Source organism: Montipora capricornis, chromosome 10 (genome assembly GCF_036669925.1).
Source record: "Montipora capricornis isolate CH-2021 chromosome 10, ASM3666992v2, whole genome shotgun sequence".
Lineage (NCBI taxonomy): Eukaryota > Metazoa > Cnidaria > Anthozoa > Scleractinia > Acroporidae > Montipora > Montipora capricornis.
In genome coordinates this window covers 29,444,364-29,469,156 of record NC_090892.1, presented here as the reverse complement: position 1 = coordinate 29,469,156, position 24,793 = coordinate 29,444,364, and the positions used below count along the sequence as shown (strand labels likewise).

Sequence of the window (24,793 nt, the reverse complement as noted above, 5' to 3'; positions counted from 1 at the left end):
TGTTTCCAGTCCTCCTGCTCTCTTCACCCCTGTCCTCACCACGTAGTTCCAGTTACTGCCGATCAGCAGCGGCTGCTTCCCATGAGTCAGGGTTGATCTCGATGGACTTCATGTCTCTTTTGCATACGTCCTTGTAGCGCAGCACTGGGCGGCCAACTGGTCTGCAGCCTGACGTGAGCTCGCTGTAGAAAGCATCCTTTGCCAGGTGTCCATCCTCCATGCGCCAAACGTCGCTGAGCCAGCGCAGGTGTCTCTGAGACAGCATTGCAAACACGCTTAGGATGTTCGCACGCTCAAGGACATCCATGTTAGGCACTCTGTCCTGCCAGGATATGCCTAGGATGCGTCGCAGGCAGCGAAGGTGGAAAATGGTGAGGCGGCTTTCCTGTCGGCCGTAAGCTGTAAGCTGTCCAGGTTTCGCTGCCACTGTTTAATTTATGCTTCTCGAAAACAATCAAGTACCAAGTCGCTGATTGTGATATTGCTGGCGACTGTGATAAAACAACGAAATTACCAAACACAACCGAAGGACGAACCAAAAATTTGCCTGGAACTCCGCTAAACGCATAACCACAGCACAAACTAAAGCTACCGACGACTTCTACTAGAGAACTGGTTTACAAACTTTGAACAAACCACCGAATAGTTGCCAACCACTACCGGTATCATACAAACGGCTTATTGAACAAACCAACAGCACAGTCAATCAACGACACCGCTACAGAACTTCCACGGATGGAGACGCATTAATCACAGTCTTCCCAGCCAGCAACATCACGACTGGCCAGAAAAATATCATCACGATTCTGATGACCAATCAGGTCAAACAGCTGAGAGCTTACGGGTGTATACGATTTATTGATACAACACAAATCACGCGACTCTCAGTCCGCGGATGACTTCCCTCCGGTTGTCGCTGAAACGTCAGTCAACATCACCAACAGGACTACTACTCTCAACCGCACGGTCCTATTTCATCAAGTTTTGATAAGTTCGAACCATTTGCTATTTTGCCTTCTTAAGATATCAATCTCATTTATTAGTGCTAGAGTTACACCAATCTCTAAAGATGACTCAAGGATTGACCCATAGGTCACCACAGGCCCATCTCTGTTCTTTCAGTAATTGCCAAACGTTTTGAAAAAGCCATTTTCAGTCAGGTTTTAAATGATTTGCCTGGGAATAACTAACTTTAGAAATATCAATCCGACCTTAGACTGATGTACTCTACCTTAATAGCTCCCATTGATAAAACAGACAAGTGGTATTACTAAATGTTGGCAATCCCATTAGTGACACTTAAAAAGCAGCTTGAAAGTCTAAAAATTCGTCACTACTTTTCAATTGCTGAGAGAAATTCCAGTGAAACAGATTTGAAATTTCTTCGCTGTCTACTCTCAATAAGTTAAAAGCTTGTCTTGCAAATGAAGGAATCGCATGATGGAATCGTTTAAACGACAGAGAAAAGCTATAACCTTTAAATCCCTACCTTATGGTTACAACAAATGACGGCAAGATTGTTGGTCTCAGGTTGGAAAGCCATTGCTGTTACTCGAGAATCCAAACGAGGCAAAGTATTCTTTAACTGTGGAATGAAAACAAAAAACAAAAAAAAAACGTTCACTTTCACGACACTTCAATGTTAAAGCTCTGTCAAAATTGTGAGGTTGAAGTTTATTGATTTTAGTTAACATTTAACAGCCCCCGCCCCCCGCCCCTCCCCATAAAGAGCTTGCCGAGGATGTCCTCGTTTCCTTGTTCCATTTTAAAAGCTACCCTTTACTTAATTTCTTACTTCCAACTGCTAATAGTTCCCAGTTTATCGGAAGCTTTTTTCACCCAAGACTATTCCCAGAAATAGTTCCTGTTTGTTCCCCTGATTCCTCGACCAAACTGTCATCTGTGACCATAAATCATACTGAGTCAGTCTTAAAGAAAGATGGATAAAGCAGACAGCCGACCATTACGTAGCTACACTGTCCATGATGATCGTGACTAGAATGGTTCCGCCAATGTATGGGACACTTTATAACGAATACATAACAAATAACGGCCAAACAAGACAAAAACCGGTCTTTCCACACACTCAAAGTTGCAGTGATAAGAAGTAATCTGCACTGTTTAAGCCTAAGGACTTGTTCGAGAATGGCTACTTATTAATGATCGCCAAGGGTGACATGTTAGGTGCACTTCACCTCGCCAGTCGAAGGTCAGTTTACGTATTTGTGATAAAGTGTCCCTTTTGACTGTGGTGGATCCATTTGAATCACTTATCACAATAAATCCCAAATCCATGACACAAACACAAAAGATCTTTACTTCGCTCATGGCCGGGTTGCGCGTACCACTTGATAATCAAATTGCCGTATTTTCTGGGTTGTCATTGGACACTGTGACTACATCAAATGTTGGAAAAACATCAGCCAGGGCAAAGGCAACATAGTTAACAACAACAGTTAGCAATTTGAGCAAAGACATCATCACTACGATACTAAACCAGTACAGTGAGCGAACAAGCCAAAGTGGACCACAGGGTCTTGAACAATAAAAATATTTTCCTTGAAGTTTGAAGTCCGTTAATTTCATCAGTTAGGTAATTTAACATTAATTATTATTTACCAAATTAAAATACCTTCAGTTTGTTTAAGCTGAATATGCTGACAGTCTGTGCAGAGTCTGAACAGGCTAACCAATGCATGTCATTACTAACAGCAACAAGATAAACTGAAGGAGAATCTGAGGAAAGATCATTTGCTACAATAAACAAAGTGATTCATCCTACCCAGTCGGCCTAAAAAGTATTAATATTTCCTAGTAACCAATTAATCTGTGTATTCCTTTAACAGGAAAGACTTCTACAAAGACTCACAATTACTTTCAGTTGAAGAATATAAGAAACCTACACTATATTGCAAAAGTGCCAACTACTTAATGATAAACCGCTTTAGGTTGCTGGTATGTCGGCTGATAATGTCCGCGGCTGAGAGATGAATGAATGATCGGCCGAGAAGCGAAGCTTTGAGGGCAAATGTGAAATTATCCAACACGATCGCTTCCTCAAATAAAGGATTATCTATCCTCCATTGTCAGTTTGATGCAAATGCAGTATTATCCTCCATTTAGATTACTCTGTCCCAGGACTTATGGTAGCAGATAAAAAGAAAAAATTAAAAGCGGTTGAATTATCAGCCGACACATACCAGCAAGCCAGGGAAGGGTATATTTATTTTATATCCCTCCTATTTGTTACTTTCGTTATACAATAATTCGTTTGTCAATATTTAGCCGTGATTCGCACCTTATTTCTCTTTGTTCATTTATTTATCGCACCGCTGTACACGCTTGCATGATTGTTTTAAGTTATCGGATTTCGTTTTTTATATAGTCACGTAGTTTTACACAAGCCTGATTGTTGCAACGCTATACTTGCTGGTGACTAGCTAGCTACCATAGTTACTCGGAGCCAGACTAAAGTAAGTCGATTTATTCATATTTTCGTTGTTATAGCTGTTAGTTTATTATCGTAATGTAGCATGATTATTTTAGTTTTTTTACTTAGTTTTGCATCGCAATGCCACGTGTGCGTAAGTCAAGTAACATATCTAAGGCGTTGGCTCATTTAGGCTTTTTTCTTTTGCTTTGTAGTTCGAACCACAACACCACAACAAATTTTTGCTAAGCACTACCAGAACTGTAAATGTCACGTAAACTTATAAAAAGTTAAATTATAGCAACAATCTGCATGCATTGCTTACCTTTGCTTTGACATGGTACCTTCAAAGTACTCAACAGGTGTGGCGCTTCCTCAACAGCTAAGATCTAAAGAGAAGAAACCATGGCAAAAATACCACAACATTCTTAGTCGTCTGAAAAATGATTTGCTATCTTTATTGGATGAATACGAAGGACTCCTGAGAACAATAAACACAAGTAATTTACGAGTTCTGTAAAGCAAACATATTTCTATTTAGAACTAATAGAGATCGAAAAATTCGGGAAACAACGAACAACTCGAAGAAATATCAGCTTAAAGTGCCACTGTGACCAAAAAGTCAATTCTTATTTTTCTTTGGAATTCAAAACTTTGTTAACTAAACACTAAGCGGCCTAATTTTTAAGCCTTGATTTAAAAAAGACTCCTGTTTATTTTTAACTGGAATTTTTCTATTTAATAAGATCTTGAGAGAGCTAGCTGGATCGAGGAGAAAATGACGTCAAAGGCTCACTAGTTTAAGAATGCAATGCGTTTGTATGCCGCAGAATTACTATGCAGCACAGATGTTTTGGGCTTCCACACTTTAAACTCGCGCTTTGCATATATAATAAGCTGCATTCCTCTGAGGTCCAATCGGTCAGTTATGAACGGGAGTAATGGCGGACCGTGGAATCCAAACCTTACACACAAAGTAAACGGCCTTTGGATGAAAGTCAAAGCTCAAAAATCTGACAGTCAGGTGTTAAGCAAACACACTTTCAAAATCTGAAGTGATTTTTTTTATCACAGGGGCACTTCAACAATAAGCTTGGTTAGGGAGAGACAAGTGAACACACTGAAATCACTCAGATAGGGCCCAATGAAGGACAAATAAGAGAAATAAATCGTGGCCTAAATAAAAAATATATTTCAAAGTAACCAGTCTGTGACTAGATGTGCTTGTGCTCAGTGGAAATGAGTTTTCTCACTTGGACAACTACAGTGTAGAATCAATAAACAGGCTTCGTTGTGTCAGATTTGTGACTTCTGTCGGTCTGAGGAGATGTGTAACTAGCATACTACCCTTCATAGCCCGCGAGAAGGCTCTCTCTCTCTCTCTCTGCGAGTTCTACCCCCAACCCCACTCCGTCGGAAAGCCTGCTCTCAGACTGTATCCTACATGAATGTGCATGAAGGCTAGATAAAGCAATCTAAATTTCCGTCAGGCCTGAAGCAAGTAACATTGCACACTGTTTTTTATTCCTTGACACAGCCTCAAGAGAAGGACTATCTTGATGGTTATCACAGACTTGTTAGAACAACGTTTTTTCAGTTTTCTAGAAAGGAGTAACATATTTCAGATTGTTACTGCATTTCTATAGATGAAGTCAGCTATAAACTAATTTGTAACCGGGAGACCCCTGATAAAAGCCTTGTGATTTCTGGAAGTCTCCCACATCTCTTATGTTTGAACTATTTATTTATTACCTCTATTTCAAATAAATAAATAAATATATATATATATAAATTAATTAAATTAATTAATTAATTACATAAATAAATAAATAAATAACACAACAATATTATTGCCTTTCCACTAACCTGAATCAAACCCTGACAAGTTGCAACAATGAGCTTTGAACTGTCAGGAGTAAACTCTAATTGCTTAGCTGGTAAAAGCTCCACAGGTAACGGAGATACCTTAAAAACAGCAACACATATCACAATGATTGTCAAGATAGGATTTACACATATGTTTCGATCGAAGTACGGAGGAATTGTCCGTTTTTCAATTTAAAAATGAAATATCAATAGTCTACTGTTCTTTGGGGCAAAGAAATCCGAGCAATAAATTTGAAAGCAACTTGTTGTCAGTCTAGCTATATTATGAGAAACAAGTACTTTGATGGACCAAAGTACAAACCGGCTCTTCAAAACGGGTTATCGGGTATTGTTGATGTAAGTACATCTTACCTTTGTTATTTTGATTTGAGATTTGTCATTTGTTCCCTAGAATGTGACAAGAAGTAACAGAGGCTAGTGATGCATACCAAAAGTTTTTCTAATTCACGGTCAGAGTTTTTCTCTGTCCTTGTGTGGGCCCATTTCCAATAGTAGGGCGAACGCTCACATGGTTCATATGGGGTAGAAAACTAGCACTTCACATTACACTCTAATCAGCTAAGTCTGTTGAAATATAAAGTGCTACACGGCCAACGTTTGTAAAAACGTAACCCCTCCTTCTAAAAATTTAGACTTGCTAAGGACGCTACCTTGAATTAATCACTTTCACACAAACCCTGTAGGATGTATTCTCACACTCTGAATGCAAAGTAGAAATTTTATCCCAAAAGTGTCAGCTTTACTTCCAGCTTAACATTTCTTCGTAAGATCTGTTCTGTGCCTCTGTCATCAAAATGACTTGTCTTACAATAAATCATATTTATATGACGTATTCCCACGCTACATAATATTGACACAGTACTGTGCAAAAGTTATGAGTCAAAGCAACTTTGGACAAAATGTGGCAAAAATCTGTGATATTTTGAAGACAGCGAGTTTTTGGCAAATTTTCCATGAAATAATGGCCCTTGTGCATTGCTAAAAATGTGGCTACTGGTCATGTAATGGATCATTGTTGATTGTATGTGGCCATTTACTAACAGCTTTAAGGAAGATATGATGAATGCCTATTACCAAGAAAATTATACTAACATCATCACGTACCAAACTTAATTTAAATAGACTGATATGATGGACATCTGAAAATGCCGCCCAGGATGCACAAGGAGAAACAGCACTGCACAGAATATGATAATCACCCTGAAGATAAGAAAGCAAGTAAACACATAAGGGTATATCTTTCTTGTAACTACATTACAGAAAGAAAATATTGATTGCAATAATTGATCAGTCAGTAAATAATTGCCACAACACCTTCTTTTTAATATCTGCAAGGTGAACAGGCAATCTCAATGAACTTGTACTTTCAACACCTGTCAAATTGATATCACAGCATTATAAAAATAGTGTTAAATTAAATGCAAAGAAAAGTTTGTGTGATAAAACGACATTATCATAATAATAATAAAGTGTTTTAGGGCAATACCTTAATCATGAAATGAAAATGCATCGTAGAATTGCGAATGTAACGGCCCCCGCTACTTTTGGATTTAACAGCTTAAGTTAGTTCGGGTAGAGGAAGCAGTGTGGCCCCGTGGTTAGGGCGCTTGCCTTGAGATCCGGAGATTCCGGATTCAAGACCTGCTCTGACCACTCGTTGAATTTGTTCCAGGTAGTCCCTGGTTCAACTTCCCAGCTGCACTTGTAAATAGCCAACTGGTTTGCCTCCAGCCAGTTGGGATTCTTATCAGTTGTTGTTGTTGTGTTCTGTCGTTTCGTTAATTGTATTTCATTGGCCCTGAAAAGGGGGAGCGGTCAATTAAGTATGTATTGTATTTCGGATAATTAAAGAAACCTTTGTAATTCGGTAGCCGTCTCACGCAAAAAAGACACATAACTTGAGATCAAATGTTCTTTAAATTTAGTTGTTCAGATTAAGTGCTGGTTACGCAACCAAACAAAAACAACACATGTGCTAAAAGATAGACGATGGATTCTGGACGATAGACGATGGACGAGATAGGACAAATTGTCACTAACTTTAATTATTATACGAAATTTCAAATATCACACTTTTAGTTCAGACATGTATTTTATCTCAAGAGCGAAAAAGTAAGCGCTTTCATCACAAAGTAAACTCCAGATATTTTCATTGATAACCGGCCGCCATATTGGTTGACCATTTTCATCCACCAACATGTCGTCTCCACACAAAACTCTGAGAATTGGAGAGGTGGTTAATGAATATTTGTCTCAAGTTCTTGGCTTTTTTCGTTCAATGGTTTCGATTTCATTTTTTTGTTGCGTGGCATTGAAAACCGATCTACGTAGAACGTCAATCCGGCGGTGCCACGTGGGTTAAAAAAATACCGGGAAAACTTTTAATGACTGAAAATGATTAAAAGTGTGATATTTGAAATTGTCCAATTTGAGAATTGTGATAATTTGTCCAATATCGTCCATCATCTGTCGTCCAGAATCCACCGCCTGTGTTTTAGCACATGCTAAAAACCAGCTGCAACAATCTTAATACGTTTCTAGCCTGACAACGTGAAACGGAGACGGGTTTCCACATGTATTTTTCGTTCGATTTTCGTATAGATATTCGCAGGTGTAAATAATGACTTAAGGACGGTGCCTATTATTGTTATTGCGCATACGTTTTGCGCATCTCGAGACACTCGGATTTCCTATCGGTGATGCTTACTAATATAGCGATATTTTTGCGCGGTTTAAACCTATACGGGAAAAGTAGACCTTAGTAAGTACTCTTGGTATCCAAAAAGAAAATTGGAGGTAAACATGCATTTGTCAAAGATAATTAAGCTTCAATTTGAGTAAGAACGCCATACATTGCTTTGTATTTTAAAGCTTTTTACAAATATTATTCATGAATTATCTTTGAAAAATGCGTAGTTACCCACACCCCGGGGCAAAAATATCTTTAATTAGTAGGCACCGTCCTTAATTCAGTAGCAAATGCGTTCGTAATGTATGGTAGTGTCGTAAATTCTTCAGTAGGATTCAATTAAAGATAAACGAAGGATCCCAAAGGCTTCTGGCTTTGCTTAGTCCACTCAAGTTGTTCCATCCGCATTACGTTTATTTAACAATAAGGAGTTTAAGCAAAGACGACAGCTACGGCTACGGCTACGGAAACGCCACAAAGCAAGAATATGAATATGAATGAAATAATCGCGCATTTTTTGCCGTACTCAACAAAACAACAACGTAAAATCACCAAATTTACGACAACGTGAGCATACAGCTGTTTCGAGAAAGGATGTCCAAAAGAACCATAAAAGCGTACGCGACAATGCCGAAAGGCATTATGGTAAACTGTCAGTTTGAGTCAACCAAAACATCATAACGGCAATGCTATAGAAAACGTCACCTAGAAATACATGCTCGTGTTTTGTTAGTGACATTGAGATATGAGAGAGTTTACTCATTTTATGTCATATTTCGCAGAGAGTTTGAGAAATGTACCAAAAATCGTGGCGCACGTGCAGAGCCATCGTTTTTGCTAATGAACCCTTTTGTTTTTGGACGCGTTTTGGTAGCATGATGGAAGGAGAGAGCTTCAACAAAAGTCTGTACGTACTACCAGTTCATTAACACTATATCCTAAGAAAGAACTCTTTCATCCAAATAGCTCGCCATCGTAAGTCTTCACCGTGTTCGGTCGTGGCATCTTCGATTCTGGACATTCACTTCATACTGAATACTGTCCCGTACTACCTTTCGGCATTGTCGCGAACGTTCTTACGCTTCTTTTGGACAACCTTTTTCGAAACAGCTGTATAACAATGAAACAGTCACCTTCTGTTTTAACTTTAACACCGTTCGTACGCATCCAGTTACAGGATAGTTAGCCTGTATTGCACAAGGCGAACAACACCGAATAATAGCGAAATACGTGCGATAAGTTATATTTTAGACTGACGCTTTCGTTGCCATAGCCGTCGTCTTTGCTTAAAATCCCAAATTATTCCACGATGGCGCGCTGGATATGAAGGGATAGATAACCATTTTATATCCAGCGAGCCAAGTAGAATAATTGTTTTATTAAAAACTCCAGGATCAACAACTCTTTCATGTGGATTTCATTCCGGTCCAAAACGGCTTTGCCGGCTGCAAAAATGTTTTCAGCTTGCTTTATTGCTGACGCGTCCTTGACCATATTAGGTACTGCAGGTATATGAACTGATAGCCTTTGTCCGGCGAGCCAATGAAAATGCTGGAATCTGATATCCGTAGTTCAGTTTTTAATAAAAATCTGTTATTTTGCCCGCTGGGAGGTCCGTATAGCGAGAAACTGTGACCTCGGTCTTGAAAATGCTGCCCAAGGCAGCAGGCTGAGGGATGCTTTTTCAAGACCGACGTCACAGTTTTTCGCTATACTGACCGACTCTTAGCTGGTAAATAACTTATTTCTTTTTTCCTCTCTCTCTTCCTCTCTGAAATAACTTTTTTTTAAAAATGTTTGACTCGCACCGGGCTTGATAGCGAATGCAGTAAGCGACTTGCAAACTGAACGTTTCAAAGAGAAAAATTTTTATTTGAAACATCTGTTTTGAAAGACTTATCAAAAAATGGAAATTTAAAGTCATTACACAAGCTCATGCAACCAGGGTTAGGATTCCGCGAGGAATATAGAAAAACCCCGCCCGCTCCAAGAGCCAATCACATTGCAGGATTCGCAGAATTCCGCCCGCTCGCGGATTGAGAAAAAATAAAAATAGTTATTCGTAAACCTTACGGTGCCGTATTAGAGTTTTCCCACGTTCCTGTTGCTGTATTCCAGGAGACAATTGTTTGATATTTCGCTGTAGTTTTGTTAATCAATCGATCCTCAAGTACGGTGTTACATTAAAGACAATACGATGTATATTTTACTGTTTTAAATGACATTATTGAAGGGGCTGCTACATTCGAGGGGATTGTTACTTTCGGTGGGGAGGGGGGGGGGGGGCGTTACTTTCGGGATTTAACAGAAGCGTAAAAAATTAACGTCATTTTCAGGGGAGCCGTTACTTTCGGAATTCTCGACGGTATCTCATCAATGAGAGAAATAAAATAACACAGCTTTATAAACCTGTTTGTTCCAGCTGCCAGAACTGTAATCCACTTGCCATTTGATACATCAAAACATTTGCTGTTGCTGCCAAAAATACAAACGGACTCTACAAAAAAAATGGGTCGGGCAATGTTTCGTACTTTCAATACTTGTTACTATTTAAGCTATTATTTGTGTGGTTAAGCAAAGTGTGAAGTATGCCCAATGGTAGAGGATCCATCATCAAATCCTTTTTGTAAAACAATGAATTTGATTACAAGTTTACACTTTAAAACTTGTGTCTGTACTTGTGTCCTACCCACCAACATGTCTCACATGTAAACCATGTTAAGATTTATGCAAGCTTCTCTCTGCTCAAAAACCCAATTTGCCTGGTTTTACTGTAATGTTCAAACCATAGATGGCACTGTATTTACTAACTGGATGATGAAGAAAAACAAGTAATTTTTATGAAGGGTTGCAAGGTTACTCGCAGAAATTCAGTCCTTTTGCTAGACCAGATCAGTCACGCCTTGTTGTACTTACATGAGGAAATGGTGAGATTTTTCTTTTAGCTGATCTACCAAACTCGTTTATGGAATACAGCATGACATTAGGGTCTAAACCTAGATTAGGAAGGGAAATAAATGTACAATATTGAAAAGTACACACACTGGAGTCAGCCTTTCAAGTGTGGACAGGTTAATAGAGTTTTCATATTCCTCTTTTGGCACTGATCTCCTTTCATGACTGGTTGCTTACATCTTATCTCCAAATGAGACAATACAGGTATTTGAGTGGGGTATGTTTTGTAGCAGGGGCTGACCATAAATGTTTCTGCAGCCAAACGTTTCCATCTTTTGGCAAACGTTTGTGCATATTTCTCCATTCAAGATCTGCAATGTCTTAGAATATGCAAATATAATAAATACATATAACTACAAAATTATTATGCAAAAAAGGTTTCTGCCATCTCAAAATCCACAGACCATCAATGCAGGTGCAGTATGAAGACTTTCATGACCACGAAATTCATGGCTTAAAATCAATGACTGCATCATCCACTGTTTTTTGAGCAAGCACATTACAAAGTTGTGCAGAACATCCAAACTGTCGTTTTTACTTTGACACTTTGACACTGTTTTGACTTTTTGCAAGTTTTTGCGCATGTGTGACCAACAAACAAAAGAAAATACATATCTACACATTCACTTAATTCCATAAAAACAAGACACAAACAAGACAAAATGAGATTATTAAGTTTGCCTTTGTTATATTCGTCGGGAACTTATTCAGGGTCGTGGGGTTTAAGACCATAAAATATTAATAGTCAACAAAAACTGTATTAGTCTACACTTCACTCAGTTCTGTTCTGACAAAACAAACACATTGATGAGTGATCTTACCTCCAGAGATCAAAAACTTTTCATTTCTGCATGTACCAAGAATAGCTAAGCAACGAACATCTTGTGAAAACATGCGTTCTGAACCTGCCTTGACCCAGGTGGAAACACCATTCTGTGTAGGTAGTCAGATTTCTTAATTTCAGAAGAACATAAACTTGTACCAAAAGAACTCGTTTGTTAAAACAAGTAAATGCAAAATGGCATGCACAAGAAAATTATGGAATAAAACAATACACTTGCATTCGGATTTATAGTCAGAAAAAAATGATTGTATTTACCTTGTTAGTAATCTGTCGAAACTGAACAATCTTACTGTCCACCCCACCACTGAAAACAATGTCTTCCTCCTAACAGGAAAAAAAGAGTTTGTATTTCATACTAATATGTGTACACTGTATGTGGATCAGAGCATTTGTGGTCTAGCCATAGAAGATGACAACACAGCATTCACTCAACAATAAATTATTGTTGTCATTAATTTTTAACAAAATCTAAACGAAGAAGTAGCTTTCAAATATATTTTGCACTATCATGTTCAGAGATCTGAGCATCATTTTTGACACAGCCAGTTAGGACTATATTACTGAACTGTTATGACAAAAGGATAAGAATCGTAAAGATACCAGCACACCTCATTCAAACAAACAGCAAGTACATCTGCCAAATGAGCTTTAAAACTCTACAAAGATAACACAAAAATTGAAAACCATTTTCAGTACAATTTAAGCGAAAAAAAATTCCAGTCCATCCAATTAATGTACAATGTCACTGCAAATGACCAGGGTTACGAAAGATATGATTTCATTGAGTTGCATGAGTTAAAACATGTCAAAGGATGATCAGAAGCTAAATTAAACACATTACAAAGACCACTCAAATAAAACTTCAAAGGATTTACCAGAATGCAAAATGACATGGTAATGAATGTACCAGAAATCTAGAACCTACAAAACCATGATAAATTGTGGAGTCAACCAAATGGGATACTGATTTTAATGAAAAGCTTGTCACCACTAAAACTCAAGGGCATGTGAGTTGAGAGGATCCCAAAAAAGACTATTCCAGCCACTCAATGTGATAGCTATTTACTCTAAATCAATGAGCATTTCTGAAGCTTTTGCTCACATTTTGTCTTTTACCTGTAGTAGTGTTCCATGTATGCCATCCCAAAACTGGGTATTCCCTAGAGAATCGCCTGTAATTATCACAAAGTTTCTGAAAGAAAAAAGGCAAATAAAGTAAAAAATAGCTACTTATTTTTTAAAGAAAGTCAATAGATCGCATGTAACTTCATTATTTGTATGAAGTATTCATTATAACCATTAATTACTACAAGACATAAGCCATTCAAAAACTTTCTCATCTAGTACCTTATCTCATCTACATGCAATTACTAATCTACATAGGCCATAACTATATTGTCAATAACAATAGACAAGAAAGATATTATCTTAGAAAATAATATATAATTTATTGATAAAAGAAAACGAGAAATTACTGAAAAAAAAAATGAACAAAGAACACCTTACAAGCGTGAAGCATGAAGCGTGACTTGAAACCAAACCTGTAATCTAAATGAGTGTCTTATCATGGCAAATTAGATAGTGCAAACAAGGAAAACACAATAGATGTCTTTCCTGGCAAACTCTATATTACTAGGAGATAATTACCTTGTTATACATATAGCCCATATTAGAGTGCTTCTTGATTGAAATTCATCCATGGTGATTCGTAAACTGCAGTTCCCTAATAAAATAACATCCAGTTAATTAGGTTTCAATCAAGAATGCCCAAGTAAAACAAGAACGTACCTATTATTATTCTCATTGTTATACGTTCATATCGTTAAATTAATCTAAATTGCACTTAGTCTAATTGTCAATCAAGTTCAGCAAAATACATGTATGCTGTTTATCACAAAAGTAAGTTACAGTACTTGCTGCTTAAGTCGTACATCTATTACGGTATGCGTCACCTTGTCTGTTTCTTATTTTCTTTTATTGTTAGTCCTTGTCTTGTCCACAGGAGTGAGACAACGAGCACCTTATCCTAACTTTAATCTCCTTATCTTAACTCCTTTTAGCAGACTTCGTTGACTTCATTTTTCCAACTACATGAAATTCCTCAAATTTGTTGAGAATTTGAAGGCTTTTTTGTCACTGACAGTCACCTGAGGGTTCTAAGCACATTTTTTGTTTCATGTTCTCAGCGTCATGGCCACATTCACAGTCACATTGTCAATTGTGTAAAACCTGTGCAAATGGTGACGATGCTGACAACAATGCTGATAAGGATGAAAATGAAGATGATAATGCTGGCAAGATTGTGGGATATAAAGAAAGTTATAGCCGTACCAATTGTCATAGGAGCGCTTGGTTGTGTCAATGTGATTTCAACAAGTGGATGGAAAGACTATGAATTAAACTGATTGTGCCATTGGTTAGGAGACAGCATTACTTGAAACAGCCTCAATTTTGAGAAGATGAAAGATGAAAATATACAGAGTACGTCAAGAATGTTTGGTCAACTGTTATAACCTTCTAAGAAAAAAATATGACAGTATTTATAAAGATCAGTATGGGAAGTGGAGGTAATAATGATAAGAATAATAATACATGCACATGTATGTTAAATTGACACTTCCACATACAAGCCTTTTATTGAGCCAATGAAACAAATACAAGTAAGGCCAAGGAAATGAACCATGCATTACTCTGAGTAACTCAAGAGGTCAGAGCTTTAACAATACCTAAGGACTCAGAGTACCGGATTCCATGTTTGTGGATTCCGGATTCCACGCTGTGGATTCCGGATTCCACATCCATGGATTCCGGATTCCATGCATTCCGGATTCCACAGACCAAAATTACCTGGATTCCGGATTCCGGATTACCTTACATGGGGCGAAGTCTGCATGAATATTATTATGAAACATCTCTGACAAGCTACGTGTAAACTGTACTCATAACCTTTGATCACCAGTAAAATAAATTCATACCAGATGAAACATTGTAGACCCTTACTGTACTGTCAGAAGCTCCAGTAACAAGGGTATAATCGTTGTGGTGCCAGCTGATACACAATACCCTACCTAGAAAAAATTAAAAGACTTATAAGTTCTTAACAAAACACAGTCATAACTTGTGCTGCACATGAATAGCACAACTTTAAGGCACAAAGACGTAGGTGGTAGGTGTTTCCTCCAGAATGAGAATCTGTGTTTAATTTAACTTAAAAGCAACTAGACGCTCCATGAACGTAAACTGGGTTCCCTGTCGTATGTGTTACACAAAACTAGAAGGCACTGAGTTGGGTGGTATTGAACTGCAGTGTTTCAGTTAAGTTTTTCAAGTGGAGTGTCATTTAGGCCATTTGAGGGGTCACTCAGATGTCACGCCAGCAGTGGCTCTTTGGCTCACATGTTCTCACATTGATTATTTTGTAGTGCCTTGTCCCATTTTGAGGTCTTTTACTTTTTTAACCTTGGTAATAAATTCAGTTCAAAAATAATGAGTAAAACACATTTACTTCTTCTTTAAATAGTCTGCAAAAGAACAAACTTCAAATTGCCCTGACGGACGTTTTCCTGCATGTAATGCATGTCTTGCATTTGCACTAAGCAACAATTATTCCACACACTAAGGAAGGACTGAACATGTTATTTCCACTTCATAATTCCTCTTCTTTTTCATCTAATCTGATGCCAAGTCAAAATGTTTTTGGGTTAACATTTGCACCAAAAAGTACCCCAAAAGCTAGGAGTTAAGAGTAAAAGGCAAGCCAAAAGATACCCTGGGTGCCAGTTTGCAAGGTCGGAGAGAACACTCCACGATTCCAAATCAACGGTCGAGGACGAAAAAACCCCAGAACCTCATTTCCATGCGTAGAGACAGTTCAAATTCTCATCATGAAGCTGAAGCTGAGACTGCTTCCCATGGGACACAATGAAGTGCACCATGGACAAACATTCCTGAAAACTATGATTGCAGTGATGGCTATTTATTTCAACAGCTTTAATAATTTTGGAGCAATTTCAACAATATTGTATCGTTGTCAATTTTTTCCCTCCGAGCGAAAATTTATTGTTGAATATGTTTAAAATAGGATACTGCAATAGCAAAGAGCTGTAAATCACTGCATAAAGTGCAGAATGGACGACTTCAAAATGCGAGAAACTTTTGCCTGCCGTTCCCAGATACAGTTGCAACAAATGTTGCAAATTCAACTTTTTCACTTAATTCCCCTGACCACTCTCAAAGGAGCTTGAGTATCTGCAAATGCTCTCATGCACGAATCAAAGCAAAATAATTTAACTACAATTAAAATGGGTCTTTCCACATTGTAAAAGCCGTTAAAGTGTGTGAATGCACTGAAGCAGCACACAGACCATCGGAACAGTTTGCCCTTTTTATCTGGGGCTGAAGTCATGCAATGCTGCTTGTCGCAGCAGGTGTTGAGAACCAGTTTTTCGATTTGTCCAATCAGAAACTCCCTCCAATGCAATGTCCAATCAGCGAACTAGGACAAATTATGTCCCAATTTGATGACATGGAAATGAGGTTCTGGGGTTGTCCGACCAGAGAAATTTTTTTCCGTCCTCCACTGTTCATTTGGAATTGCAGAGCATTCTCTCTGACCTTGAAAAAATCCTCTGGCACCCAGGGTAGCCAAAAGACAGACAAAGAAAAGGATAACAGTTTTTTACATAAAACTCTGAATTTCTAATTCCCAGTGAAAAACTAATGGCATTTGATCATAAAAACACTAAAATTTCTGCAGTCTGACTTCTCTAAATCAAGGGGAAGGTCATGATGTTATGTCAAAATGAAAAAATTGATCATGTTCTAGGCAACCACAAAGGTGCACGTGATCATCTTGTGTCAACGTTTTTGTTTACGTGGAATGAACTACAGGGAAGATTGTTAATCGTTCATCGTTTTTAGAGTAAGCCAAGAAACTTCTCTCTTTTGTTAATAATTATTTAACTGAATATTAATTTTACATTTCATCTATTGGTCAGGAAGCCTTCTTTGTCTGTTTTAATCAAAACAGGGCTTGTAATTTGAAAACCTAAACATCTGTGGGATGCAAAAACAACTTGAGAACATGTGAACCTGAATTATCACAAAACACAATGCTGACAAACACAAAAGCGAAGGAAATGGTTAATCAATTTGAAGTCTTTTACTGTCTGAATGTTCTTGGGTTAGATAAAGCGATATAATAATATTGTTGAAAAATATTTGTGTTAATGATTAATGTAAATTATAATCTTCACACTAGTAAGTTGTAGCAATAAATTGGATTAACCAGGAACTTAAAGAAATATTTTGGGCTTCCCAAATAAACTTCATTTTACACCATAGTGATGAAACAGATCTTTTTCTGATGTTAAAAACTATAGCTACCTATTAATTATTTGCCAGAAAGAACAAGACTCAAACTACTCTGACTTTGTAACCTTAAGTTATCAGTATGTAAGTAGAGGTATGTAAATGTGTAGTTTAGTGTGAATTAATAATAATATTGTAATAGTACAGTACAGTTGCCAATAAAAAAAAAAGAAAGAAAACAAGAAACTCAATCCGTGTCAAACCAACCATACACAACAAAATAAATTTCTCACAGGAGTTCAGGATGAAACCCTTTTCTGAAGAATCTTTCCCTTAAATTTTTTTAAAAAATGGACAAGCGTTCTTTCAAATAATTCTTGACTAACAAGAATTAGTCAAATTTCTAATTATTGTTTTTTTTTTACCTGAAGACTGTGCAGAGTTGAGTACAAATAAATGTAAATAGTCAGACAACAGAGATCACAGATCCACTCAAGGTGCTCGTAAAGATCTTTATTATTAAAAAACATCCCCACAGACAAACGTGTGAGTTTACAATAAGAATAATATTCTATACTAATATTCTATACTACTACGCAATTAAAATGGTCTTAAACAAAGTTAAATAGGCATCTGTTGATAAAGTATCGCTTGAACCTCTTGGTTCTCACACATGGCAAAATAAAATCATGGCCCCTGCTTCTTAAAAAATGTAATCTTTGTGGAGGAAGAAGGTCATAGAGAGGATGAGCTGCATCGGTTATGATGTTGTTCCATAACTGGCTATCTCTTAAAACGATGTAACTGGTCATTGGGGTGTACTTGGAGGTATATCCATATCGCACAGCATGCCTACAAAACTTATCAATCTGTGAAATGTATTTGCCCTGGTGGGCACAGGCCAATACTTCTAATGCATATAAAAATAATGACATTATGAGGCTATCAAATAACATAGTCAACTCCACTAAGGAGTAGCCAAAGTACTTGCAGACCCTCAAAATTAATGTAAAGTCTAGAATTGGCCTTGCCAAGTATATGCTCAAATTGAGTATCCCAGTTGCATGGGTCTTCATTAAATGTTACTCCTAACAATTTGAACTCCTTCTTCCTAGTTATCCCATCAATATCACCTGGAGGAGTTTTCCTGGTCTTCCCTCTTACTACTATTTCAAACATCATTTTGTTGTCGTCTGCCCAGAGTTTGATGCTGCAAACTTCTTGATGTGATGAGTCAATCTGACCTGGGCTTGACCTGATAGCTACACTAACTGTGATGTCATCAGCACATTTAATCAGTAGTGAACTTGAACTAACAGGCTTGATGTCGTTCACCATGATGGAAAATACAATTATGGGACCAAGAACAGTCCCCTGTGGGACACATTAATATTGAGGAACTCTGTTACAACACCATCCACCACGACTCTTTGTTGGCAGTCACACAGGAAGCTGATCACCCAGTTGATGATATATGGGTTAATGTCATAGGACTTTAGTTTGTCACACAAGACTCGATGGGAAACAGAATCAAAAGCTTTACTAAAGTCAAATGAGAGGACCCGACAAAATCTGCATCCTTGTCCAGCCAATCCAGCCAATAATGTTGACATTTGATTAAAGCCATAGATGTACTGCGGCCTTCCATATAAGCAAACTGGTCCGGGCAGATATCATCCTTAAGCACAGGAGACAGTTCTTGTTTGCAAACAAGCCGTTCAAAGATCCTCATTATGATATTACTTAATGAGACTGGTCGCAGCTGATTACACTCTGTTAGAGGGGATTCTTCGGGAATGGGTGAAACATTTACTAGTTTCCACAGTGTTGGAACAGCTTGATGAATTAATGAACTGTTGAAGATTGCCATAATCACAGGAGCAAGATGATGGGAATAATCACGCCAGAACCAATATGGAAACTCATCCGGTCCAGATGCAGTTCTCTTCTGGTGTGTTAACAGTTTTCTAACAGCATTTTCATCCACAATTGGAATACGAGTTCCAACAGGTATTTCAAGAGGCTCAGGAGCTTCATAGGTGCAATCCGTATTAATGGACTGAAAATATGCGTTGATGACATCTGGAGATAATACTAAACTAACAAGTATTCCCTGTGACTTTCTCCCCGTAATTCGGTTAGCAGTTTCCCACCATCCTCTGGAACCTCTACTATGCTTCTCCCACTCCTTGTTAACTGCATTCACCTGGTTCATGTGAATGAGGGTATTGATTTTCTCCTGGAGAATCCTGAAGGTCCACATGGCTACCTCGGTGTGCAGTACTATTTCTGATATTACAAAGGTGTTTAACCAAGGGGAACATGTAAGGAGGGTCTCTTGATGACACCTTGACACGGATTAGTGGGAAGCTCTCGTGGCACATCGCATACAACCTCGAGTTTAGCAGCTAGACACTTTCTTCTGGATCAGTCGAGATAACTGACCTCCAGTCAAAGGCTTTTAGTTTTGATTCCATATTGATTTTATGATGGTCTCTTGTGTCACGAAAACTGACGTATTTTCTTTGAGGCTTAGTTGGAATTAAGGGCGATACAGTGACGACGAGATGGTCAGACCTCACGAGACCCTTATGTGTTTTGCCTGCCTTCCAAATTAGTGGAGCGTTAGTCAAGAAAACATCAAGTGTTTTTTCACCTCTAGTTGGAACCTTGACCATCTGATGCAGGTCGTGTTGTTGCATAAGATCCTTTATCCTTAGCTTGTTTATATCTCCAGCGATTGCAATCTTTGCATTTGGATCATCTAACAGGATCAGATCACGAAGTCAGATATAAATTCCAGGAGATCGTTAACATTATAGATAGGGTTAGGTGGGTGGTAAACACAAGCTACATAATATTCAGAATTATGAGTAGTGATCTTGCACTAAACAGTTTCAGAATCAAAATCCTCCTTGACATTGAGCGGCTTAATTTTCCAGTCATTCCTACAAATAACTGCTACCCCACCTCCAGCTCTTTCTCCTGCGTGATCTTTACAAACCATCACATAACTATCGGGACAAATCGAGTGGGACAGAATTTTCTTGTGCATCCACGACTCAGAGACAAAACAAATGTCGATATTATTAGCACTCAGTTCAGCATACAAAGCAGGGGCTGCGTCAGCTTTTACCAAAGACCGGGCGTTGAGGATCATACATTTAGGCACCAGCCTTGGGACAGTTGCAGCTTTCTCTACATTCACAGAAGTGAGTGTGCGAGATCATAAACACTGCTACAGGTGTTGCGTGATGGCCGAAGTGGTTCAACAATGGGAATATTTAAGAGCAGATTATTTCACCTTTCTTTGACGTTCCTTCCAGCTCTGCAACCTCGATAGCCTCTTTTAATTTTGTTGTTATTTCCAGCCAATGAAAAAATCGATGAAAAACTTGATCCTGTGTCCTCCATGCACAATTGAGAGCAGTGAAACACATCCCAAGATTGTACCGAGTGACGTGATAAAATGTCTTGAGAGTTATTTGCATAGCCGTGGCGTGAAACACAAAAATCTTGTTAAGTACCAGAGACCTGTGTTGGAATAATACTTGCAAGGTTCCGTATGTTATTTCCAAGAGCATCTGGCCCTGGGTTGGTTTCCACGTCCATGGCCACTGTCAAATCGACTCGAAAGGGACCGGAATAGGCAGATATGTCCACGCTTTGTCCAGGCACTAATTATTCGAAATGAAGTACTATGAAGGACTATGTAGCTTGTGCGGTAAACATTGTCTTCGAATGACCCTACAAAATCCAAAGTAGCCTCTTGGGTTGTAGAAATGCGGGGCAATTTGAAACAAAGTGGGCGCCCCAAGGAAAAAAGCAATAAAAATTGCAGCAGTTCGCAACGTAGCAGCCATGATAGGCACTAATTACATAAGTTCGATTCCTTCTCTCTCCAACCGGAAAAAAAGTTACCAGAGAATTTTCCATTTGGTTTCAGTGTCATCACAGTTAGTAAAATACTGGAAATACAGCTCACTTTGATACCGCTGGACGAAGTCTATTACTCGTTGCTTTTTAAGATTCCAGATATTTATGTTTCACTGCCTGTCTTGTTTATCCAATTGATCTTCCATTCTTGAGCTCCATAAGAGTGTATTTTGTTTAAAGATCCACTCAAATGCCATTCGTGTTCCAATGACTTTCGATGCCATTGCAGGTTAATAAAATATTCTACTGTGTCCGCTGGATAAAATCCACGCACTTCTACTACCCCCAGAAACCTACCACAAATATGCACAGAAGACTCTACGCAAAAAGACACTACTTAGCAGGGGAATGACAGGAAATTCTTTTCCCAACAAAAAAAGAAAACGGATAAATTTAACTCAGTTATAAAATAACGCAGTAATGAGTTTTAAGTTGGTATTTTCACAAGAATATGACATTATTGCTTCTAATTAGGAAAGGACATGTCCGGCATGCTTCCACCAAAATTAACGCTAGCTAAAAAAAAAAAAGATTTTTCAGAGCAAAGTAATGACACTGCACATATCTACTTTATGAAAGTAGAACCTTCCTTTTAATCAAATTTCTACTAGTTAATAGGCTAATCTAGTCCTATGCAAAGTTGTCCAAAGCAGGTCTAGCAATTATTATCCTGGGCCCAGTTCCTCGAAAGCCGATTAACTTAATCCAGGATTAGCGTAAACTTTTGTTTCATGTTTTCAACTTTTTGGTGAAAGTTTCTTTTGCTTATTTTTGTTTTTCAAGATCGACGTCTTCTCATGTAAAGTTCTGCCGAAAATCTTCATTGAACAGCATTTGGGAGTAGAGAAATAAACTGCTTGGTTAATTTTTAATCTTAGATTAGCGTTAATCGGCTTTTGAGCAACTGGGCCCTGGGTCTTACTGCCAAAACTATTATTGAGTTATCACTTAATGGTTTTTGTGGTTTTAGCCACAGATACATCTGCTCAGTCACATAGCATCTACATGTATGTTATGTGTTCTTCACAAGGAAGTCTTATGTTGTCAATTGCTATAGCAAAATTAATGATTGGTACCAATTGATTCCATTGGGAACTGAAATGAGAACCCACATACAGTAGCACTGAAAAAACTGTATGCAACTCATTCCGTTTTCTGTTTTGCTAGGTTAGGTTTTGGTTCTTCTTTACATAACTTCTGTTACATTAATAAAAGTTTATTTTGGTGAACACTACACTATGGGCGCTTTCCATTTGACAGTCTAACTGACTGGCCAGACCAGGCATTTGGAAGGACTAACTCTACAACACTCCTCCAGAAGAATATGAGAGATTATCATGCAAGTGTTCCTTCAAAATTGTTGTAAAATTGGTCTGGCGGGCTAGTTCTGACAAAAGGAAAGCGCCCTACATGTATGTATCAAGGTAATCTATTGTCCTTTGTAATACGATAGCATTATGTCAGGATTGCATAGTTCTAGTGAAATGCTGGTCATCCGCCCAAGTTTGTGAAAGAAATTCTAAACACTAAAGAGTAATTAATTTTTGTACCTTGCTGCTGATCAAGTGATTTGCTATAACACAAGCCATCATTTGTAACATCAAATAATCTCACACTACCGTCCTCACATCCTGCCTGCAAACCAAGCAATAACTGCATTATAATGGTATCCACCAAATTGGACACAGCGTTACGTCAGGCAAAATTAAACTGAAAGCACATGATTAATAACATCATTTGTAGGACAGCTGATTCTCACAATATTCTCATATTAACAATGTATTAAATTGGACATGTTGATGTAATCCCCGTGCACTTGGCGAGAAATTTGGGTTCCTGGTTTGACTTGCACAAAGATATGGCAATGCATACAACAACAACAACAACAACATAAAACTTTATTAATATTTAACAATTAAAAGAAGGACGTGTACAACTTGCGTATAGCGTAAGCTAGTCGAGGCGAGTTGTGCAGGGAAAAAAAGGGAAAAAGAAGAAAATGAACCAATTTGTAAGCTTCAAATAACAGACTATGAAAAATGACAGGAATAAACTATAAATAAAATACAATCATTAGCATCAGGAGATAAATATAGTTACACAATTGATTGATAATAAGTAGCTTAATAAACTAAACAAACTAAACTACACTGTACATACACTGTGCATACACTGTATAACAAACACTGACACACAAAAATACCTTACTAGTGAATATAATGAGAAACTGATTCATGAATAATTTATAACCAGTCCCCTCTATGGAATTCCGGACCATCACTTGCAAAAACTCCAACATGTCATGATTCAATGCCAGTGCACAATTGATCTGCTGTGCACCTAAATACCGGTATTTAAACTCGTAGAAGGCTGAAAATCAGCTGTTGACAGAAAGGAACTGGTGTATATCCTGACTACAGATAATAATTAATATGTGTAAAGCCTTCGATTCTCTTTGCCATTCACTTACTGTAAAGAAACTTATGGCTTTACACAAAACTCTCTTTCAGTCCCCTGCTGTGGAATGTGTTCCAAAATGACAAGTCATTCCATGTAAAAAACGCTGATCTGAGTATGTACGCCAATGACCACCAGATGTATGCAATGGGGACGAAGCACAACAAAGTTACACAAAGTATAAAGATCCAAGGAGAGCAAGCTCTATCTTGGTACAAGAACAACTATCTTTCAGCCAACCCAGAAAACTTTCAGCTACTTACAATCAACCCAAGAAATGTACACTCTAACATTGATAATGAAGATATATCTGTAGATGGACATGTTAGTGAGAGAATGGGGGAAATAAAGCTTTTAGGACTTCAAATTGATGAAAAACTAAATTTTACCAGTCATAAGTGAACTACAGTGTACATGTATACACCAAGCCCAGCCAAAAAGTAGGGGTCCAAGTGTGGCTATGCAACTTGATACCTTGTAGTGCTAAACTTATCACTTATTACAAGTCATCAATTCTGTCCCATCTAACCTAATGCCACCTAGTCTGGAACTTTTGCAATGCATTGGATCGGAGAAAGCTTGAGCAGATTAAGGAATGAGTGCTTAGAGCGGTATACAAAACAAGATCAGTGTCCTATCAAGAACTGCTAGACCACACCAAACTACCGACGTTGTACAATAGATGTCTACAATACATTAATTGCCACAATGTTTAAAGTTAAGCACTGTATCATACTCACGAATATTTCTGACTTACTTAATTTAATTTAAGGAACACTCAGTATAACTTACTGAATAGTGACTTCAAACTTAACGAAGATTCCAAACTGTTAGATTCAATAGGAATTCAATAAAATTATATGGGACCTCTCATTTACATGTACATGTAGTTGAAGTTGCCAAGATACTTATTAATAAGAATGATTGAAACTCTGGACTTGTTGAAGAGGAACATCAGGGAAGTTGATCTTTCATTTCTTGTTTTGTAATTTGTATCCGGTATTCAACTATTATTGTACAGTGTCCCCCATTAGCTTATAGCTAAAGACATTGACACCTAATTAAGTTCTCATTTCAACATTAAATGTGGCTATATGGCATATTTGCTGTGTACCAGGTCTGACCCTTTCATTAAGTAAAGTTATGTGCACTCTTGTAAAGCCAGTGCTGTAATTTAACATGTGAACAGATTTCAACATTTATTGTCACCAGTGGCACCCAGCCTTTCCAGCGGCAGCGGCACCTTTCATAATAAAAGTAAAGTTACATATACTTACATTTTGTA

The 24,793-nt window shown here is 37.9% G+C and overlaps 1 protein-coding gene across 1 annotated transcript in view; it reads right to left on the bottom strand.

Moving 5' to 3' along the window:
* LOC138022315 (U3 small nucleolar RNA-associated protein 4 homolog) overlaps positions 1–24,793 on the bottom strand; it is a 50,708-nt gene that overhangs the window by 3,787 nt on the left and 22,128 nt on the right. Inside the window, exons 5-20 of the mRNA XM_068869424.1 lie at positions 22,602–22,686; positions 14,781–14,873; positions 13,453–13,528; positions 12,922–12,997; positions 12,414–12,461; positions 12,061–12,129; positions 11,783–11,894; positions 10,923–11,002; positions 10,416–10,503; positions 6,632–6,690; positions 6,422–6,517; positions 5,669–5,704; positions 5,297–5,395; positions 3,756–3,819; positions 2,633–2,736; positions 1,490–1,585 (exon numbers count right to left, since the gene is read on the bottom strand). Coding sequence (XP_068725525.1) covers positions 1,490–1,585; positions 2,633–2,736; positions 3,756–3,819; positions 5,297–5,395; positions 5,669–5,704; positions 6,422–6,517; positions 6,632–6,690; positions 10,416–10,503; positions 10,923–11,002; positions 11,783–11,894; positions 12,061–12,129; positions 12,414–12,461; positions 12,922–12,997; positions 13,453–13,528; positions 14,781–14,873; positions 22,602–22,686 — 1,281 coding nt within the window. The remainder of the gene's footprint in view (positions 1–1,489; positions 1,586–2,632; positions 2,737–3,755; positions 3,820–5,296; positions 5,396–5,668; positions 5,705–6,421; positions 6,518–6,631; positions 6,691–10,415; positions 10,504–10,922; positions 11,003–11,782; positions 11,895–12,060; positions 12,130–12,413; positions 12,462–12,921; positions 12,998–13,452; positions 13,529–14,780; positions 14,874–22,601; positions 22,687–24,793) is intronic.